Source organism: Marmota flaviventris, chromosome 5, assembly GCF_047511675.1.
Source record: "Marmota flaviventris isolate mMarFla1 chromosome 5, mMarFla1.hap1, whole genome shotgun sequence".
Taxonomy (NCBI): domain Eukaryota; kingdom Metazoa; phylum Chordata; class Mammalia; order Rodentia; family Sciuridae; genus Marmota; species Marmota flaviventris.
The window spans coordinates 81,725,165-81,744,876 of NC_092502.1; the positions used below are offsets into that span (position 1 = coordinate 81,725,165).

General features: G+C 29.7%; 1 protein-coding gene across 24 annotated transcripts in view; it reads right to left on the reverse strand.

Annotated features, from left to right (window-relative positions):
* The window catches only part of Ppip5k2 (diphosphoinositol pentakisphosphate kinase 2), a 124,041-nt gene that overhangs the window by 46,297 nt on the left and 58,032 nt on the right, over positions 1–19,712 (reverse strand). For 8 of the 24 annotated variants that reach the window (XM_071612364.1, XM_071612363.1, XM_071612360.1 and 5 more), the window contains 8 exons: positions 17,128–17,235; positions 16,926–17,042; positions 11,008–11,175; positions 8,266–8,439; positions 6,914–6,986; positions 5,259–5,378; positions 4,321–4,383; positions 670–807 (listed from right to left, as the gene is read on the reverse strand). In XM_071612364.1, the coding sequence (XP_071468465.1) occupies positions 670–807; positions 4,321–4,383; positions 5,259–5,378; positions 6,914–6,986; positions 8,266–8,439; positions 11,008–11,175; positions 16,926–17,042; positions 17,128–17,235 (961 nt within the window). The remainder of the gene's footprint in view (positions 1–669; positions 808–4,320; positions 4,384–5,258; positions 5,379–6,913; positions 6,987–8,265; positions 8,440–11,007; positions 11,176–16,925; positions 17,043–17,127; positions 17,236–19,712) is intronic. The other 16 variants (XM_071612373.1, XM_071612372.1, XM_071612367.1 and 13 more) reach the window with 5 other exon arrangements.

Consider the following 19,712-nt stretch of genomic DNA (forward strand, 5'->3'; position numbering starts at 1 on the left):
CTAGTTATACAGCATTCTTTACAGAACTTCAATCTTTTAGGCTAATGTAATTGTACTTCTCTAAAGGCAGGTAGAATATAAAGTTTCCAAAACTTAGCCAAGAACCCTTATTCTACATACACATGAATTAACTTCTTCAGAATATTTATTCTACATACACATGAATTAACTTCTTCAGAATATTTTCTGAGGAATATAATTTGGAAAACTGCTGTCTTCATTTGGGCCCTTTAATTAAAAGCTCTGACTACTTCCAAAGTAGTGTGGGGATGGGCAAGTGTGTGTGTGTGTGTTGGGGGGGGGGGTTTAACATGAACTAATTATTTTGTAAATTATTTTAAGTTATTATAAAATGATATGTAATAGAAATATAACATTTAGTTTAAAAATAATTATGATTCTTTATTATGCTATTGACTTTGATTGCCAGTTTGTAGATTTTTGGTTTTATTTTCCCTTCTTTTTGTAAGAAAATATTTTGGGGAAGAATCAAGATAAGTGGTTCACTGCACCTGAAACCAAAGAATTAATAATAATGTCCCTTTACATTTCTTTCTCCTCAAAAATTCTATTCACTACTACTACTTGAGTTTATATATTTTATAATTCTTATTATATTCAACAATTAAATAATAAAATAATAATGATGAAAGTTAATTTCCCTACAACCTTCAGGGGTCTTCCTTAGAACTTCATTTGATGGTGAAGCAATAGATGCAAGAAATTCATCCACCTGCTTTAAAGATAGGGCATTGTGAAGAGTTTCCAGAGGGCAAATAGATGGCACCATGGAGTATAATTCAAAGCCTGCAAGAGAGAAAACAAAAACAAAAAAATAAAAGTTGGGTGTTTTCAAAATCAATAATTGAAAAGAAAGATGATCACTGTTTAGAACTGGAAAATTTAGTCTTTTCAATATATCACATGCAAACACACAAGATCTCTCAAGTCATGACACCAGATGCTATGCAATATGGATTGAAATAAGATGTGACAAAGATTTCTCTTTACATGCACATGAATTCCTTAAGAAAACCTAGGGGGAAAAAGATAAGATACAAATTTTCAGTTTTTATCTGTTAAAGTCAGGTCTATTCAATAGATGAATAAACTGATGTTATAATGTGTCCCTGACGCTAGATTGCTAAAAGTAATTTCTTGTCAGAAAACAATTACATAATTATTTGTGAAGAATGGTTTTAAACACCTTTCTAGTCACATCAAGGCCAATTATACTCTCTAGTATGATTCTAAAATTACATTCATTCACTTATGGTAGAGTTAAAATTCTGAAACATATTTCACCTACCTTTACTGAATTACCACCAATAATTCTATTATTGAAAATCACTGACTGAGTAAAGTTAGGTCAAGTAACAAACAATACCAAATACAAATATGTTTATATTTAACAACAGCAGAGAAATATAAAAAATTCATGAAATTTTCATGCAGATATGTATTAATATCGTCAGTGAAACAAAAGCACTTAAACACACAGTTTATTTTCTTAAACCAATAGGATACAGGTTATTCACTTTTTTAAAAAACAGAAAATTATCTATTTATTTAAATTTTATTCAACTGAATGGCTTTTAAAATTGTTTTAATATACTATTAAAAATAACAAGTCTTTCTTCACGTACTCTTTCAAAAATCTAAACTAGTTTTCCTTCCAAGAAATACTTTAAATGTTTAAGTTTACAACATAAAAGCCTTGCACCAGTAATTAACAAGTAAGCATTAACTAAATTCAGACTGCAAAATAGAATGTGCTTCAATAAGCATGTGCTCATTTTAAAACTGAGTACTATCTGATTTTCCTCCTTAAATTCTGGGAAGAAATATGGACCCAAGAACTACTGGGGGGATTCCCAGTTGGAATAGGAGAACTTCATTTAAAAGAAATTTAATCTTACCATGAAAACAACCAAAGCTTACATATTTGATTTTCAGGTGCAAACCAAAGCAAGACAGAACATTGCATATACTTAAAAAGAACTATAGTAGTATAACAACACTTAAAACACCTAAAGTAAGCACCAAAGAAATTATGCTTGCACAATTGCTATTTTCTTTTTTACAGTATAAAACTCATGCAAATAAGCTCAAACCCTTTCTTTGCATTACAGACAAAAATTAACAATGTGTTCTTTCTCCTTTCCTTAGGATGTTTATAAGTCTATTGTTTTCTTTCCTTCACCTGCTAGATTTTATAGCAGGTGAATGACAATATAATCAAGTTCCTTAGGACTACAATTTTCCCATTTATCTTTAATAAACTTTTTCTTTAATGCACAATGAAAGGGTTAGTGCAGAAATTTAAAAAGCCACCCCGCTGACATGTTTAGAAGCTATAAAAACATACCACTGGAGCCTAGAAATTCCACAGAGGAAATGGACCAGCACCTATAGAGGTGTAGGTGTTCTGCACAGAGGCCCAGAAAATAAGGTAAAGCACTGTCAGAAGATACTTGTTTCACCATGTTCCTTGAACTAAAGATGAAGGAGGGGTAAGTCCATGATATGTGTTAAAGATGGAAATAACATGAAAGTTAGGGGAAATAAAAAGTGAAAGGAAGAGTCAAATGACAATTCATTGGACAGATAAGACAACACAGCATTAAAAAAAGAAAAAAAGAAATCTTGAAAACCCAAAGGAAATATTTCTATAATTAAAAGAAATGTATTTTATACGCATTAAGTTCTATAATATGTAGAAAAAGCCACATTTAGAAAATAATCTAAAACAAAGGAATATAAAACTACTCTTTTTTAATTTAACAAAAGGATTTATTATCATTATTTTTTAAAAAAATTTTGTAGTTGTAGATGGACAGAATGCCTTTATTTTATTTGTTTGTTTTTATGTGGTGCTAAGGATCAAACCCAGTGCCTTACACATACATGCTAGGCAAGTACTCTGCCACTGAGCTATACCCCCAAGCCCTATCATTATTTTTATTGTCAATGAAAATACAGAGTTTTTTTCTTGATAAAAGCTGCAAGCCTGGCTTTGAGCACATAAACGTTTAGCATACAACTATAGACAGTCTTAAACTTGAATACTTCTTCTTCGAATTTTGTAAATTGTTTTTCTTGTGACTTGTTTGTCTTCTAAGAGGTTCTTAGGTATGTGATATCTCTAGAAGCTGCAGCTATATCAAATAAAGACCATTTTCTTCAAAATATAGTATTTAAACAGCAACAGTGGAGGGAAAGCACACTAAACTTTCATTTGTTGAGAATGAAGTCTTCTTTTTCTACCTTTAAGAAATACTAGTGCACTGTTATCTAGATGTGTTAAAGGACCCGAAAGGGGAAGAATGATCACAAACTTGTGTTGAACACTTAAGATTCATAAAATTTCAATTTTTGAAAGACTTCTTTGTAGTTAAAAACTTTAAGAAGGTTCCAGGGATAAAAGCACCTTCATTACAAAAAGCAAAAACTTGTACATTTTAAAAAATTCTTAGGTCCTGTAGTATTTAAAGATGATTAGTAAATATTCTTTATTGCTCCAGAAGATCAAGCTTTATGTAAAAAGCTGCAATACTGCAATGATTCAATTTATAAATACTGGTTGTAAAACACTTTACTATTTATTCAGCCTCAAAAAATTAAATTTAACTGAATTGGATTTCTGGACGTTTTTTTCTATCAGGAATTCCCCAAATTTTAAGAAAAAGAAGTGTTATCAAAAGGAACTGGTTGCTTGATAACAGTATTCCATACTGCCACATGAGGACAAAGTGATTGCTGGTTAAAATTTTCAAAGTGTTCCAGATGAAGTCTGGTTTTGCTTTAGACAAAGCCAGGGATAAATGTTGTTACGCAGTGAAATCTGCATCACCTGGTTCCCAAGAAATTTTCAAAGACACTTCTCCTTCGGCTATTTGATACAGGTCACTCTGTATTTCTGTTAAATATCTCAATAAATCAACCATGTGGTCAAAAAAGAAATTGGGGAGAAAAAATTAAAATTAATAATAATTAAGAATAAATTAATACCAATTGTTACAATTTAAGAATTTGTGTGAACTAGTCACTTGAGAAATTAGAATTTTAAGGTGTTAATTCATCATCAATTGTGCTTATTTAAGAGTTTGATGAATAATGTTAAATTATTTTATAAATCAGAGCTAAAAAAGGGAGCCAGCCAGTATCAATAATTTGGGTGATTAAGAAGTTGGAATTGTATGCCAATTGAAATTAAGAATGGATAATGAATGATACTGTATACCCCACATTTTGAAATAAAAGAAAAAATAAAAAGGGACAAAGCAGGGGAGTATCTTTTAAAATAAAAGCAAAACGTACCATTGGTTGGGTGTCGAGCAAATGAGATAGAAAACCTTTTAACAGCAGAACCGCGTGTGGCGTCTGAGAAAGAGAAAAACAGGTACCTGAAATTTGTAACAGCTACCAAAAGAAGAACACTTAAAAAAACAAAAAGAGGGGAAAAACAAATATAGAAGGAAGTTAGAATTAGGTGACATGCAGAAGGGACAATGAGAGAAGGTAATAAGCCAAATACTGGTTAAAAGCAGTAAACTGGCTTGATGATAGAGGCAAATGTTTAATGAAATATATAAAAGAAAGAAAAGCAGGATGAGCTGGCAATTTTGGTAAATCTAAGTTTTATTGACTAAAATAAATTTGTGGATATATATGGTGATTCTGAAAACTAAAATACTCCTCTTAGCAAAAGGGACCAGCTTCCACGAGCTTCAAAGGCATTCTGAATATTAAAATCTTAAAACTTAAGGTATGTTAACAACAGTGAGAGGATCTCCTTTAGCTAGGAATCCTAAAATATTCTCTTTCTATGATTATTTTTATAAAAATATTACCAACATGGATTTTCTTCTAGTAATAAATATTTTATTCACCTTATTTTAATTAGTTCAATATCAGTAAGTAGGATAGGGTTAACAATGAACAAATTTAAAAGATCAAACAAAATTCTTTATAATATGGATCATCAATTATTTAAAAGAACACATATGATGCAGTTCTAGATATTCCATTTCAATGAACTACTTACTGTACAAGTACTTTAAATTTAACTACAATTAATTGTTTGATGAAACATGGATCCAAGCTGTGGATTACATAGAACACAGATAGTCATTTAGGTAAAGGGTGCTAGAATTCCACTTGAACCAGTCAGTGGCTTCAGATATGCTTGAGAAATACTGCTCATGGGTGTGTGCATGAGTGTAGGTATGAATCTGTGTGTGCATGTGTGCACATACCATCTATGCAGCCAGAAGAGGTCAGCTTTTTACGATGAGTACGAGCATAATCCTGTAGGTTAGGTGCGCTTGAAGAACCCCCGAGCACCGAGGTGCTAAACAGGCCCGCACAGTGAGACCCTGATGGGAGTTAGAGAAAATACATACAACAACGGGTGTTCTTCCATTCACATTGGGAATTCATGCAGCATGCAATTGACATGGCTCTTACCAACACACAGGCAGCCTTTGGCAGTGCCTTGAACAGGCTCACAATATGCTTGTAACGTTCTACGGAACATTACATAATGCTTCTAATAACAACTACCATTTATAATATGTACAAATGGGGTAACTTAACACTAAATAAAATACTATCTTTGAGGAAAAATATATGCACACACAATAATTAGACATATGTACATTTAAAAAGTTTTAAAATATTACCATAAAAATAATTTAGGACAAGATGGGATTCTGATAAACAAATTGCAAGAGCAGGCTATATTAAAAAAAAAAAAAAAAGAAATACTTCTCCTAGTACAAATTTTTATAATAAGTCAATATTTTTGAATGTATGCCTATCAATGAAGAATCTTTTCTGATCCCCTTGAATTAAAGACTGTCAATTTTTTTTATAAAATAAAGTTAAGTATATCAATACATTTACTTGTAAGACCAGGAAAAATTTCTTATACTTAACAAATGACTCTAGATCTTAATTAATAAAGCTCCAATAAAACATGTCATCATCAAAACACAGCCAGTATAAACTGATGCTCTGTAGCAAAAGTTTTTTTACTCAAACAAAACATTCTCTACTGGGAAAGATTAAATAAATTTCTATCAAATATACTATGCTAGTACATTAAGAAGGTGTAATACATACATTTCTATTAAAATACTGTCGGAATATTAAAAGCTATCAACATAAACTATTAAAGTAATTAAAGAAAGATCATCAAGTATATAGGAATCAACAAGGTTCATAGACTGCATGCAGTACATATATAGTTTAAACTTATAATGAGATCTATGCTTTTATTAAACCTCTTTAGACAACTATTTACAGAAAAGAGTAATGTTGTTACCTCATATAATTTATCAACCAATGACCTTAAACCCAATGAGTTTGTAAAGTGTTCTTCAAAGTTGCTTTGAGTGTTAGCAAAGAAATAATTATGTTCTATAGTTTTTAATAGAGAGTAAATCTGCCACTGTGCGTCAGTTTTGCTTTGGTTTTCCTTAAGAGCTGTTGCAAAAGAAAATAAATTCACCCAGATAGGGTTTGAAACATTCTCTACCTAATTAGCCTTTTTAATCAGAAAAATAGATTTTTTTTCCCCATGCAATAGCACCTTTTCATCTTTATTGAGTGGAGAGATGAAGTTTCCTTCATAAACTGACTTATATAATAATAGGTTAAAAACAAGCATTGGCAAGTGGACTAAGTCATTACCATAGGGTTACATAACAAAATTAAACACTATGTCTTAAAATATCAAAACTTTACTGTGTAATTGAGATGTACAACTCAACATTTCTGAATTAATACACATTAAATAAAAACTAGAGCATAGCATTTGGTCATGCTTTTATCACTGAAGAGTTTTACATGTGTGCACAATATTGAGTTTATAAAGGGAATAGAATACAATTTCCTTTAAACCACATACCTACAGTAGGGTTTTGTTTCTGTTCCACAAGAGCTCTTGGTGTTCGAAGGTAATTAGTGTTTTCAGATACAACCTACATAAGGAAAACAAAATAAATGAAATAAAACAGCAAACTAAATTAGAAAGTCCTTAGTTCATATGCAGCCTGTCCAGACAGACAAAGGTTAATAAGCTGTATGATAAATATTAGTAGAAATACACAAAACATGAAAGATCATGCAAGATCCCCTTTTGAAGGGAGTCCATTTCATATGATGTCCTTGCAATGAAGTGGTGCGAAGCAGGCATTCAGAATGAAAAATGTATGAAACAAGACAGATGAAAAGAAATAATTAATAGATTGATATATCCACTCTCTTATTTAAAAGAAGCCAAATGCCCACTCTAAAACAGCTCCTGTATTTAAAGGGGGGAAAAAACAACCACAAACAAAAGAAAAGACAGACAGACTGTTAAGTCACCATACAATTACTGATCCATGCATGGACTTTATCAGAGTAACCTTTAAATATTCACAGCCTTAATGGATACCATAATCCCTTTTCCTATAATCAAATGTATTATATTTCCAAAAGGAAATTGCTGAAATTATCAGAAAAATCATGTGTAACAGCAGACCTTCATTCTAATAAAAACCAGAGTATTTAAAGTTTCCAAATGCCATCATAGAAAGTCCTTCTGAAGTAATTTTATTTTGAACCATATTATTGATGGTTCAATACAAGACACTTGATGGTTGATGGTTCAATATAAGACACTTGCCCTGTCTTATATTATATAGCTCAAAGAAAAACATAATGTACATATATATCCCTTAGATACATCCAGATAAAGGAATAGTGAGGGAGAGAACAATCATTTTAGATGTATCCTGCTAATTAACACTGGGTCACATAAATTTTGATGCTTAAAAAATGTTTACATTCTCAGCAAATTCCAAATGGAATCAATATTTTCAATGATGGGGGGAAAATCAGTAAATTTTCTTACCATCAAATCACAAATTCTGTTTCTGAATGTTTTAAAAGATAACTGGAGTCAAATGAAAATTTCTTTCCCTTTAAAATAATTTTATCAGCAAGCTCAAGTTCCAGGAAAATAAAATTTATTGATTATTATTTAAATCCTGGATATTTAGAACTTTTGCAGTAAAAATGCTAAACATATGCAACATAAGTTGTTTCTTTCCCTCAATTATTGTTAAATATAAATATTTTTAAGTGGACTCAAAATTTAAAAGCAGAAGGATTTACTCTGATGTAAAACACAAGGGATTAGATGTCCTCAAAGACAGTTGTTTGTTGCTCTGAATGCAGGGAGGAAAAATGTTTAATGAAGTAAAATTTAAAAACCTGTTGCCATGAGCCAAAAATACTGGATGTGAAAGCCAATGATTTGGGGGAGACAGGGGAAGAAGTGATTTGTTCCCCTGATCTGCGTCTTCGACGCCCAGTACCCACACCACTGGTATAATGCAGCCAGGTACCAGTACCCTCTGGGCTAGACACACTCAGGGGGCTCTCTTCCTGAAAGTGAGAAAGGGGGCAAAAAAAAAAAAAAAAAAAAAAAAAGCAGAGCATGCACAGTTAGATACAACAGAGCCAAATGATCAGAAAGAAAAAAAAATACAGTTTGCTTGCATTTTCTTATCATTTTTTTAAAAAAAATAATTAAACCATAATTTGGGAGCCAAATATTTCAATATTTGAGAATTTGATAGGAATAACATACGAATTTAATTTTGTGATAACAATATAGAACTATTTGTATTTCCTTAAAATACATAAAATATTTATACTGCTTAATAGTTGTCCCTTCTCTTAAAATTGAAAGATTTTAATGTTTCTATCTAGCAACTATTTAAATATTATTCTGTTTAATTTTAAATATTCAAGATATTTTGTGCTGTTGTGAGCAAAGTAAAGGTTAAAGAGGTTTCAATGTATAGAACTTAGAAAAGAAAATCTCTCTGCTAGTCATTTAAAAAGAAAAATCACAATGCTTAAAAATGCATTCTGCTGTCATGTATAACTAATGAGAACAAATTAAAAAAATAAAATTAGAAATAAAAGAAAAATCAAGACAAAATTTATACTTGTTTATATACTTTCAAGTTATTTGTTTACCCCCTCCAAAAATTATTATAGAATTCAGTAGGCAAAACATGCAGCAGACATTCTCATTTTTATCTTTGCATGTTTAGGTTTCAAACAGTGAGAGTAGAATAAAATCCACTCGCACAAAATAAAGAGAATAGTCTTTTTTTTCTTTGTGTCTTTTAGAAATACAAACTTCTGATACCCACAGAGAGGTGGACAATAAAAAAAGTCTTTAAAGTTTAACTTGAATAATTTACCTTATGGAAGTAAAAGTTGAGCATGTTATAGAAATAATCTCTTGAAAGCAATTATTTAAGAATTCATAAGAAAGAGGTTTATAAATGTGTTCTGTGTTTTTAAAGTTAACAAGAGCAGTGATTCTGTAGAAGGTTTTATCAATATAGATGAGCCGACTCACAATACATTTTGTTTGAGCAGTGTTATATAGATTTTTTTGGAGAGCAAACTAGTAGAGGGTTTCATGGTAAAATTCTAAAGAATTTAATCAAATGCAGAGTGCTTGCTCAACAACACATCAAAATCATTGCCCCTGAACAAATGGTGGCTTAGATTATATTAATATAGGTCATTCCTAATTTTCTGAAATTAAGTATACCTGAATATAAAACCAGATTTCTTTCTTTCATTTTTTTTTGTATTGGAGATGGAACCCAGGAACACTTAACTACTAAGCTACATCCTCAGTTTTTTAAAATTTTTATTCTGAGATAGGGTCTTGCTAAATTCTGGGTCTGCCTTCAAACTTGTAATTCTCCTGCCTCAGTCTCCCAAATTGCTAGGATTACAGGCATATGCCAACATTCCTGGCAAATGTTTCAATTAAGCCATAATAGAACGTATAATCCCAGGTTCTATAATTGTTAACCAGCTTTTTTGGTTGTTTTTTTAAACTGCCCTCTTTTTTAATTAACTTAAAATATTATGTTCTAGGTAAGTTACCCTATTTAGTACACAATTTCCATTATGAAGTTACAACAATCTACTGAGTTTTTTTCTATGCATGAGTGTCAAATTACATGAAATTTGAAGTGAATCATAAAACACTTATGATAGTAAAATTAGGGGTTGGAGAATAAGCACAATTCTTTGCTAGATGATGTGATACTTAATGTTTTGGATTTCATCTATATAAATACCAAAAAAAAAAAAAAAAAAATGTTTCTAATTGAGTTGATGGCTTTTCCTAACTCAAATTAAGTTTCTTGCTTTGTATTTTTATTAGAGCATTTAAAAAATAATTATAAGCACTGACCTCAATCAGTACTAGCAGAATCATCCTACTACAAATAAATAATTCAAAATAAGATTAAAAGTATAAAACATATACAGATATTAAAAATCTACCTAACATGTTTTATTACAACTGCTCAACTTTCCTTTTAAATGTTATGGTAATGGTTATTAAAATAGTATTGTAAGAGTGAGCATAAGAATTAGTTTAATGACTCAAATTACATACCTTAATACAAAGGTAAATTTTTCAATAGTATTACCAAATTTTTAAGCTTCTATATAGATTTTTGCAATAAGGAAACAATTTGAAATTTCATATTTTAACCTGCAGTGTCAATGGAATCCCTTACAGTTGAAGCATCTTTGGCATTTTCTGACTAGTTTTAATAAATTAAAATTATTCTTGATACATTAAATCAAACTTTTAAAAAATTCTTTATTGAAGAATAATAACCTAAAGGGACAAGACAAAAATATGGATGTTTATCAATTTCTTAGACCTTACTTTCATATTTGTATTCAATTTTGTTACAAAAGCTACACATAAATTTCCAAACTCTAAAACTAATCTTTATTTTCTAACTGCCTCTATATTTTTAAAAATTTGTTTGAAAAACAGACAAAGTTGACAAAAATTTTTAAGGTTCCCAAACTCCATATTAAAAGCTGTATTTTCTTTTCAGTTTTATTAACATATAGTTAGTTTACTCTATGAAAACATGCTCTGACACATATACATACTTCATTCGTAGCCATCTTTCTAGATCGTGGGAGTGGAGACTTCCTGTGTATGTGAATTGGCTCTGATACCATTGGTTTAAATAGTATCACAGCTCGATCAATCTCATCTCTTTTAGAAGTATGTGGTTCGTCATCATTATCAATTTTAAAAGATCTTCTGCCTTCATTCTGTGAGGAAAAAATACAGTACACTTATAATTCAGATTAAACAAAAATCTCTTCTGATAACAAATTCAACTACCAACTGAAGTAGTCACTTGATGTAGATACATACAATTTGCATTCTGGGATGAATTAATAGTATTAATTGAACTCTTTATTTAAAAAAAAATTTTTTTAGTTGTCAACAGGCCTTTATTTATTTATATGTGGTGCTGAGAATCAAACCCAGTGCCTCACACATGCTAGGCAAGTGCTCTGCCACTGAGCCACAATCCCAGTCCTTAATTGAATTCTTATAACAGCCTATTATGGTGTGTACTATAAGAGAGATGACCAAGTCTCTGACTTTAAGAAATACATTCAGTTTATGAAGAAATTAAGTAAAATAACAATTTAAAATAAACATATATAAAACAAAGTATATAGTTAAATTTCTTCAAATATGCAAATAATACTAATTAGTGACCAATAAAAGTAGAGACAGGTTTTGTTATATAGAAATGTTATCAACCCAAGCAAGAATAAAATAGTATTTGAATTTATATATTTTAGAATATTTAAATTCTATTCCAAATATTTCCAATAAATGTGATCAGTGCAGAAAAGATAATCATCCACTAAATACTATATTGAGTGTGTACTATTTGCTAGGATTTTGATGAATAAGGCACAGTCTCAGACTCTAAAAATTTCATAGCAGAGGAGACAATATAAAACATCTTAGACCAAATATCAACCTGGAACAGAATGGATTAATTTGGCCAAAGTCATATGGTAAAATACATGTTTTAAAGCAGTAAGAATAAACTAAAACTAAATAAAATTACTTGATGAATCTCATAAATTTAATATTGGAAAAAAAAAGAAAAAGAAAAGTCCAAGAGAGTATATAAAAAATTCTTTATTAAATTAAGGACTATATAAATATAAAAAAGACTTCCTTAATCTAAAATTTCAAATAACCATTACAGGTAATATCACTATTCATAGATAAGATCACAGAGAAAATATAAATGACTCTATGGACAAATTATTAGAATGAATAAAGCATATAGTAAGTTTGCTAGTTATATGATCTTAATACAAGTTAAAATTCAATGATAGTAACAAACAAAAAAATCAAACACTATTAATAGCATCAAAAAATAAAAAGAATATGTGAATTAATCTGACAAAGAAGATGTGACTTATTGCAAATCTTAATTTTGCCAAAAATGACATAATGTACAGCCAAAGTGAGAAATATACCAAGACACCTTATATTAGAAGATTCAGTACCACAAAAGTAATTTCTCTCAAAATTGGTCTCTGCAGAGTTGGTGTAATCCTAATTTAAATCCCCAAAAGTTCTTTTTGAAACATTATAAGATTACAAAATTTATATGAAAATGCAAGAACTCTAAAACACTCAAGGTAATCTTGAAGATAAACAAAGCTGAAGAACTTTCAAGTTAGAAATTAATATTATAGGGCTGTAATAATTGAAATTGATATTGATACAACTACAGGGAGACAAACAAACCAATGGAGTAATACTAAGTAATAGTTCAAAAACCAATCTACCAATATATGAAAACAATATGTCTGGAATATCAGAAGTAGTACTGCAGACAGTAGAGAAAAGATGAACTCTTCCATATACAGTACTAGAACTAGTTTTCCATATAGGGAAAAAACAAAAACAAAAAACTGGACTTCATATCACACATAGCATATAAAAAAAAATGAAGTTTTGTGCAGTAAAGAAATGGGGGAATAAAATGATATTAGACTTAAGGAGAGTAGCAGGAAAGACTAAAGACATCAGAGATGCTCAATATGTAAAGAAATCTAAACCTACTGGGAAGACATGTTCTGACACATATAATTACTTTGATAGAAAGATATGCATATACATTCTAATATACCATGATTCTAATACAACCAATATTCTAACATATTCTAATACTCCAAGTCTAAATGACTGACTATAAACAATAATAATGACCTGGAGAATATAAAATATATTTTAAAAACATACATATATAATTCTTGACAAAAATAACATAAAATGGGATTGAGAGTAAAAGAATTAAAATCTTTCAAAACATGATTATATGGTTAGTAACATATAATTAAAGTTCTATTGATGTTAACAAGTCAGAGATTCATGTTACTATCTCTAGGGTAACCATTAAAAGAATAGTGGGGACAGTGTTGGAGAGTGATACTGGCCAAATTATATTATTATATTGTGTACTGTGTTCATATATGAATGTGTAACAACAAATAATATCGGTATGCACAACTATAATGTACTTCAAAAAAAAAAGCAAGAAGTGAGAGAAAAAAGAACAAATATCAAACAGATAGGTTAAAGATGATATATAGTATGGTTAAAGATGATATATAACATTGATATGCACAACTATAATGCTTCAAAAAAGGCAAGAAGTGAGAGAAAGAGGAATGATATCAAACAAGTTGGTTAAAGATGATATATAATAAATTTCAAGTACATCGAATTATATTATCTATGTACTACAATTACAGGACAAAGATTGTGAGATTGCATAAAACATAAAACTTGAATATATACTGTTTATGACACATTGTAAATATATGAATCTAAAAGGTTGAAAGTAAATGGATGAAAAATAAATGGAAAAAGGGATACTGTTTGATCTTTCTTAACTAGATTTCTCATGAGAAGTAAGTACTAATACACTAGCAGTCACACTATATGTAATGAAGTAATGTTTCTTGTATGTATCTAAAATGGTATAATTATACCCATTACGTAGTAATAAGAGTAAATTAGAAATATATTAGCTTTTCCCATGAATTAAGACCCATTTTGAATCATCACAATGTATTTGATTAAGATACTCTAAACTGGCTAGTTCTCCTATAGTTCCTTTAGCCTAGCTCTCCATCAGAAGTAAAAGTAAATTATACTGGAAACACACAATATCAACAATAGGCCCACACTTTCTCTGCAAGTTTTAATAGTCAATGTCTAGCACAACATTATGGTAATAGCTTGAAATATAAGAAAATATGAGATCAAAAATCAAGGACAAAAAAAAGAAAATGAATCCAATGGTGATCCAGATAATGATGATATCAGTTAAAAAGTTTATAACTAAAATTAATATTCTCACATAACTACAAGAAAGAATTTCAGTTAAAAATTAGAAATTATAAAAACAACCAAATGGGAATTCTAGAGCTAGAAAACATAATTAAACCCTACTTACTACAATCTAAAATTAAGAACTCAGTGGGTAGGGTTTAACAGCATGTTGAAAAATAAAAACAGAATTAATGAACTGGAAGAGAGGTAAAAATAAAACACTGTATCTGAAGCATACAGGAAAAAATAGAGAAGAGTTTAAGAAATGCATAGATAGAGTTTAAGATGCGTCGTGATTCCAATAGAGATGTATGCTAAATCTGAGAAAGAGAAAAAAGAATGTATAAAAATTAGAGAGATAACTATTGCAAAAGATCCCCCCCCCAAAAAAACAAAAAAACCACTGAGTCACATGTAAAAGAAGCTCTATTAACCACAAGCAAACAAATGAAAGTAAAACTATTACAAGTGCCAAGACAATCAGATAACATTGGAGTCTCTTAAAGAAAGTGATTAAAAGAGACCAGATGAAACACACATGAGAGACTGAGGTTGTAGCTCAGTGTTAAGAGCACTTGCCTAGCAAGTGTGAGGCACTGGGTTAGATCTTCAGCACCATATACAAATAAATAAAATAAAGGTATTGTGTCCATCTACAACTAAAACATTGAAAAAAAAAAAAAAAGAAATATACATGAGATGGAAAAACAAAGCAAATAACACATAGGTACATTTAACAAAAATACATCAGTAATTATATTAAATGAATAAATATGACACATCAAAGACCAAGATTGTAAAAATACAAAGTAAAATAAATACAAACCCCTCAAGACTTAATGGTTGTTTGAGGCTTTTTTTTTTTCCTTACGAAGATTATGATCAAATATTCACTAACTAAAATGTTACTTTGTCAAAATATTTATTCCCCGATGTGATATGCTAGATTACCACAGATGTAGCTGACCATTTTTACTTTGAAAATATATCTACCTTTACATGAACTATATCAAAATAAATTATTTTTGCATAAAAAAACCAAAATCCATATACTGTTTAAGAGCCCACACACTGTACATACAAGAAGAAAGAAAAGTTAAAAGAATAAAATTTAAAAATAAAGGAAATGTTAAACTAAAACAATATCAAAATAGATTACAAGCACTTCCCAGGCACAAACAGTGACATTTCATAATGAGAAAAGATACAAAGAAGATATAACAACTCTAAATTTGTATACATAGCCTCAAAATATGAAGCAAAAATCCTTACAACTGTAAGGAAAACCAGACAACCCATGATTGCAGTGGGAGATTTTTGCATACCATTCTAAGTAGTTAGTAGAGCAATCAGACCTTAAAAAAACACTTCAATGATATAAAAGATCTGAACATCAGTTGAATAAGTTTTATTCAACAGACTTGCACTGAACACCTATACTCAACAAATATAATAGAAAATACATTGTTTAAAGTATACATGTGGTAATTATAAAAAAAATCATATGTAGAACAATAAGGCAATTCCAAATACATTCAAGGCAAGCAGAAATGCCACCAAATATATTTTCTGACAAAAGTTGAATTAAGCTAGACATAGTTATCAAAAGCTTACATGTAGTTTCCACATGTTTGGTAAGCCATGAATCCCTAAACTCATGAATCAAAGAAGAAAAATCACACAGAAATCATACAGCATTTTGAGTGAATAATAAAACATAACTATGTGATGTAGCTGAAATGATAATGCAAATATTAGAAAAAGAAAACTTTAAAATACATGATCTAAATATACATCAAAATAATTAAGAGATAAACAATAAATTCAAGGAAAGCAGAAGTAAGGAAATAGAACACTTAACATCAGAAGTTATGAAAGAAAAGAGAAATGCGTAACAGAATGAACAAGGGAATTGTCAGTCCTTTGAAAAAATTAAAACAAAAAAACAAAAACCAAATCTTTGCTAAGGTTCATTTAGTGAAGAAACAAAAAATATCATTATGCAAAAAGGGACATCATTAGAAATCTTAGAGATAATAAAAAACAACATAAGGACATTTTGAACAGCTATATACCCTAAATTAGAAAATTTAGATAATCAAAAAGCACAACTTACCAAAACAGACATAAAAATATGTAGAAAATTTGACTAGTAGTACATCAATTTAAAAAATTGAAGATATAACTAAAAATATTCCCCCAAAGAAAACTCCAATCCAGATGACTTCCACAACAAATTTTAACAAATATTTAAGGAAAAAAAAATAGCAATCTTATATATCATCTTTTAGATAGTATATAATCCTTAATATGGTAAAGATTAATTGCAGTAACTCATGCAAAGTGTGTAGCATGGAATAATCATCCTTAAGTAAAACAACAATAATAAAAAACAAAAATTGAACTTATCCATTCAAAACATTGGACTTAAAATCCAAACAATTTAAAGATAAAATTCTGAGGAATTCTAATATGTATAAAATGTTGTCCATCCAAATCATATTTTTAAAAGTTTAAGTCATTTTTCTACCTAAGAGTTGTGATGAGAATTATTTATAGTACATAAGAGAAAATTCTTATAGAAACTTCATGAAAATCTAGAATTACAGTAACTAAACACTGAGTGTTCCATCATCATTACCTCTCTAGAAGCAGGTCTATATCCATAGCCAGAAGGTAAATTTTTGTCTTCTTCACAGCCTTTGGCTCCTGGACTGAAGTGTAATTCAACATGAAAGCGTTCCTCTGAGGAAAGATCCTAAAAAAATATGAAAGAACCTCTTTACAATGAAGAACTTCAAACTATTAATCTGGGAACATAAACAAATCAAGAGCTCTGTTACCTTGTTAGGATCCTCATAAAGCATGATAACAATCTGAGTCATGTAGTTGAGTTCATTGACAACATTTAAATAATCCATGGCTCTTTTCCACTGTTCATCCTTTGATTCCTGAACAAAATACAGTGAGTACTTTCTTATATTTTATTACTTAAAATTAACTTCATTGTTATTATAATAATTTGGCTAATTCTGAGTGATATAACACATATAAGATGAACACTTATGTGTATAATCTTTCAAAATAACTTTACTACATTTAAAAGTTTCAGTATATTTCTTAAGGTTGTTTAAATTATTTAGCAGTGGTATTAAAAATTCAGTGCTCTTTTTTCAAAAGAGCATATTTGAAATAAAAAATAAGGAGTATCTTGAAATATGATACCCACTACTGAATTCTTAGGGTAAGAAGTGTTTTTTTTTTTGGTTTTTAATCTTATTAGTTCAAAAGTATCTATTATATAATATCATGTTCCATAAGAGAATATTATCCTATCAGAGTAGTGTTTTTCTCCACTATCATATGGCTCATATTTTGATATGCCTATCAGTAAATATCTCTTATTTACACTGCAATGACAGTAAACAATTAGCAGGAGGAGCCATATAAAAGTTCTATTTATATTACCCATCTCTTTTGCTGTTTCTCCATCTTCATTTAGAGAATTACTGGACTTTAAACTCATAGAGCATCAGAACAGAAAGGAATCTTTGAGAATATATACTCAAGTATCCCAAGTAGAAAATTCTGATTTTTCTTTCTGTCTTTCTTTCTTTTTTGTACTGGCTACTGACCTCAGGGGTACTTTAACACTGAGCTATATCTCCAGCTCTTTTCATTTCGAAACAGGGTCTCACTAAATTGCTGAGACTGGCTTTGAACTTGCAATCCCTCTGCCTCAGGCTGCTGAGTCACTGGGATTACAGGTGTGTACCACCATAACCAGATAAAAAGTCTATGTAAAAAGGTAAAACTACCCAAAGTATAAAGTCTACAGTTAATTGTAAACAAAGTTTATGTAAATCTTGTGTAAATCAGATAGTTTTCCTTCATCATAAACATGTCATAAGCATTACAAAAAATATAAAAGCACAATTTTTTATATATAAGAATGCACAGTACTAGGAAATTCACTGTAGATTATACAGTGTTTTAAAAAAATATAATGGTAAGATCACATGCTCACATGTACTTCAAAAAAATTCAGTGTATTTCACTTTTATTTTAGATATTATATAATCCTAAAGCACATAATATTTGTGAATAAAAAGTACATCTCTGTGTGTCTATGTATGTGTGTGTGTGTACATATGTGTTTGGGAAATGATATGTGCAAAGTTGATAAAGGAAAATAAAAATAGCATTACCAAGTTTCACTAGATGTGACTTACTGGAAATGATAAATTTAAACTATTTAATGAATTAGATTTTGATACTATATTATCAAGAACACTATCTAATTTCAGTTATAGATTTTGCTAGGTCTCCTCTAATAAATACATAAAATTAAACAATATTTAGTAATATCTTCCTTAATATAATTAGTAAGTAAGAAGCCACAAAAATATCTTCTTTTTAAAATCAAGGCTCCTTATATATATTCCCTGAAATCTTATTTCCTTAACAAAACTTTTGAAAGAAAATCTATTATGGATATTTTACATAGTCCATTCTGTGTAATAAAAAATTTCAACTGGGAAGAGACTGAACAAGGTATTAAGTAATTCCTTAAAGATTCTTATCAGGATAGTAACAGTTGTGATAATGAATTGTAGTTGAAATAAATTATATTTTGTTTAACAAAATTAGAAAACAGGACATCATTTGGATACAGATTTTAATTATCATTTTAGTAACACATTTAATTATTTCCAAGAAGCACATTTGTATTTATTTAAATGGGGTTGCTTAGTTTTACTTTTAGAAATTAAGCCTAAATTCAATACATGCCCAACAAGCTCTAGCTTCACTGCCACCATCCTATCCAAACTGTGGTATTTTTCTTTGAATCACCGTATAATAGTTTCCCAAATGATTCCCTCCTTTTCACTCTCATCTACTGTCCATTTATACAGCAACAAAAGTCACTCACTTTCGTGCTGAAAACCTTTCAATGGCATCCTAATCCCCTTAGGATACCAGGCATTGGCTCTCCGATCTTATCTGTTACCTTTTTTTTTTTTAATTCATCACGCATCAGTATGCTTCAACTACAGACTTTCCAAAATTTCCTATATTTCTCAGGTTCTTACTATCTTTTATATTTGTGCAAGAGTCAAAAAGAAGAACATGTTAGAGATGTATTTCTTTTCCCACAAAACATTTCCATCATTATTACTAGATACCCAAGCTTTTGTCTTGCTAAATATGGGTAATTTTTTTCTATTCACTGTCTTTTATTAAAACTCCACTGATCCACATATGTACGTAAGGATGTCACTTTGCTATTCTTTAGTGGAATAAAAAAGAAAAAACATAAATTTGAATTTTATTTTTAAAAATTCTTTAGATGTTGACGGACCTTTATTTTATTCATTTATTTATATGTGGTGCTAAGAATCAAACCCAGGGTCTTACAAGTTTTGCA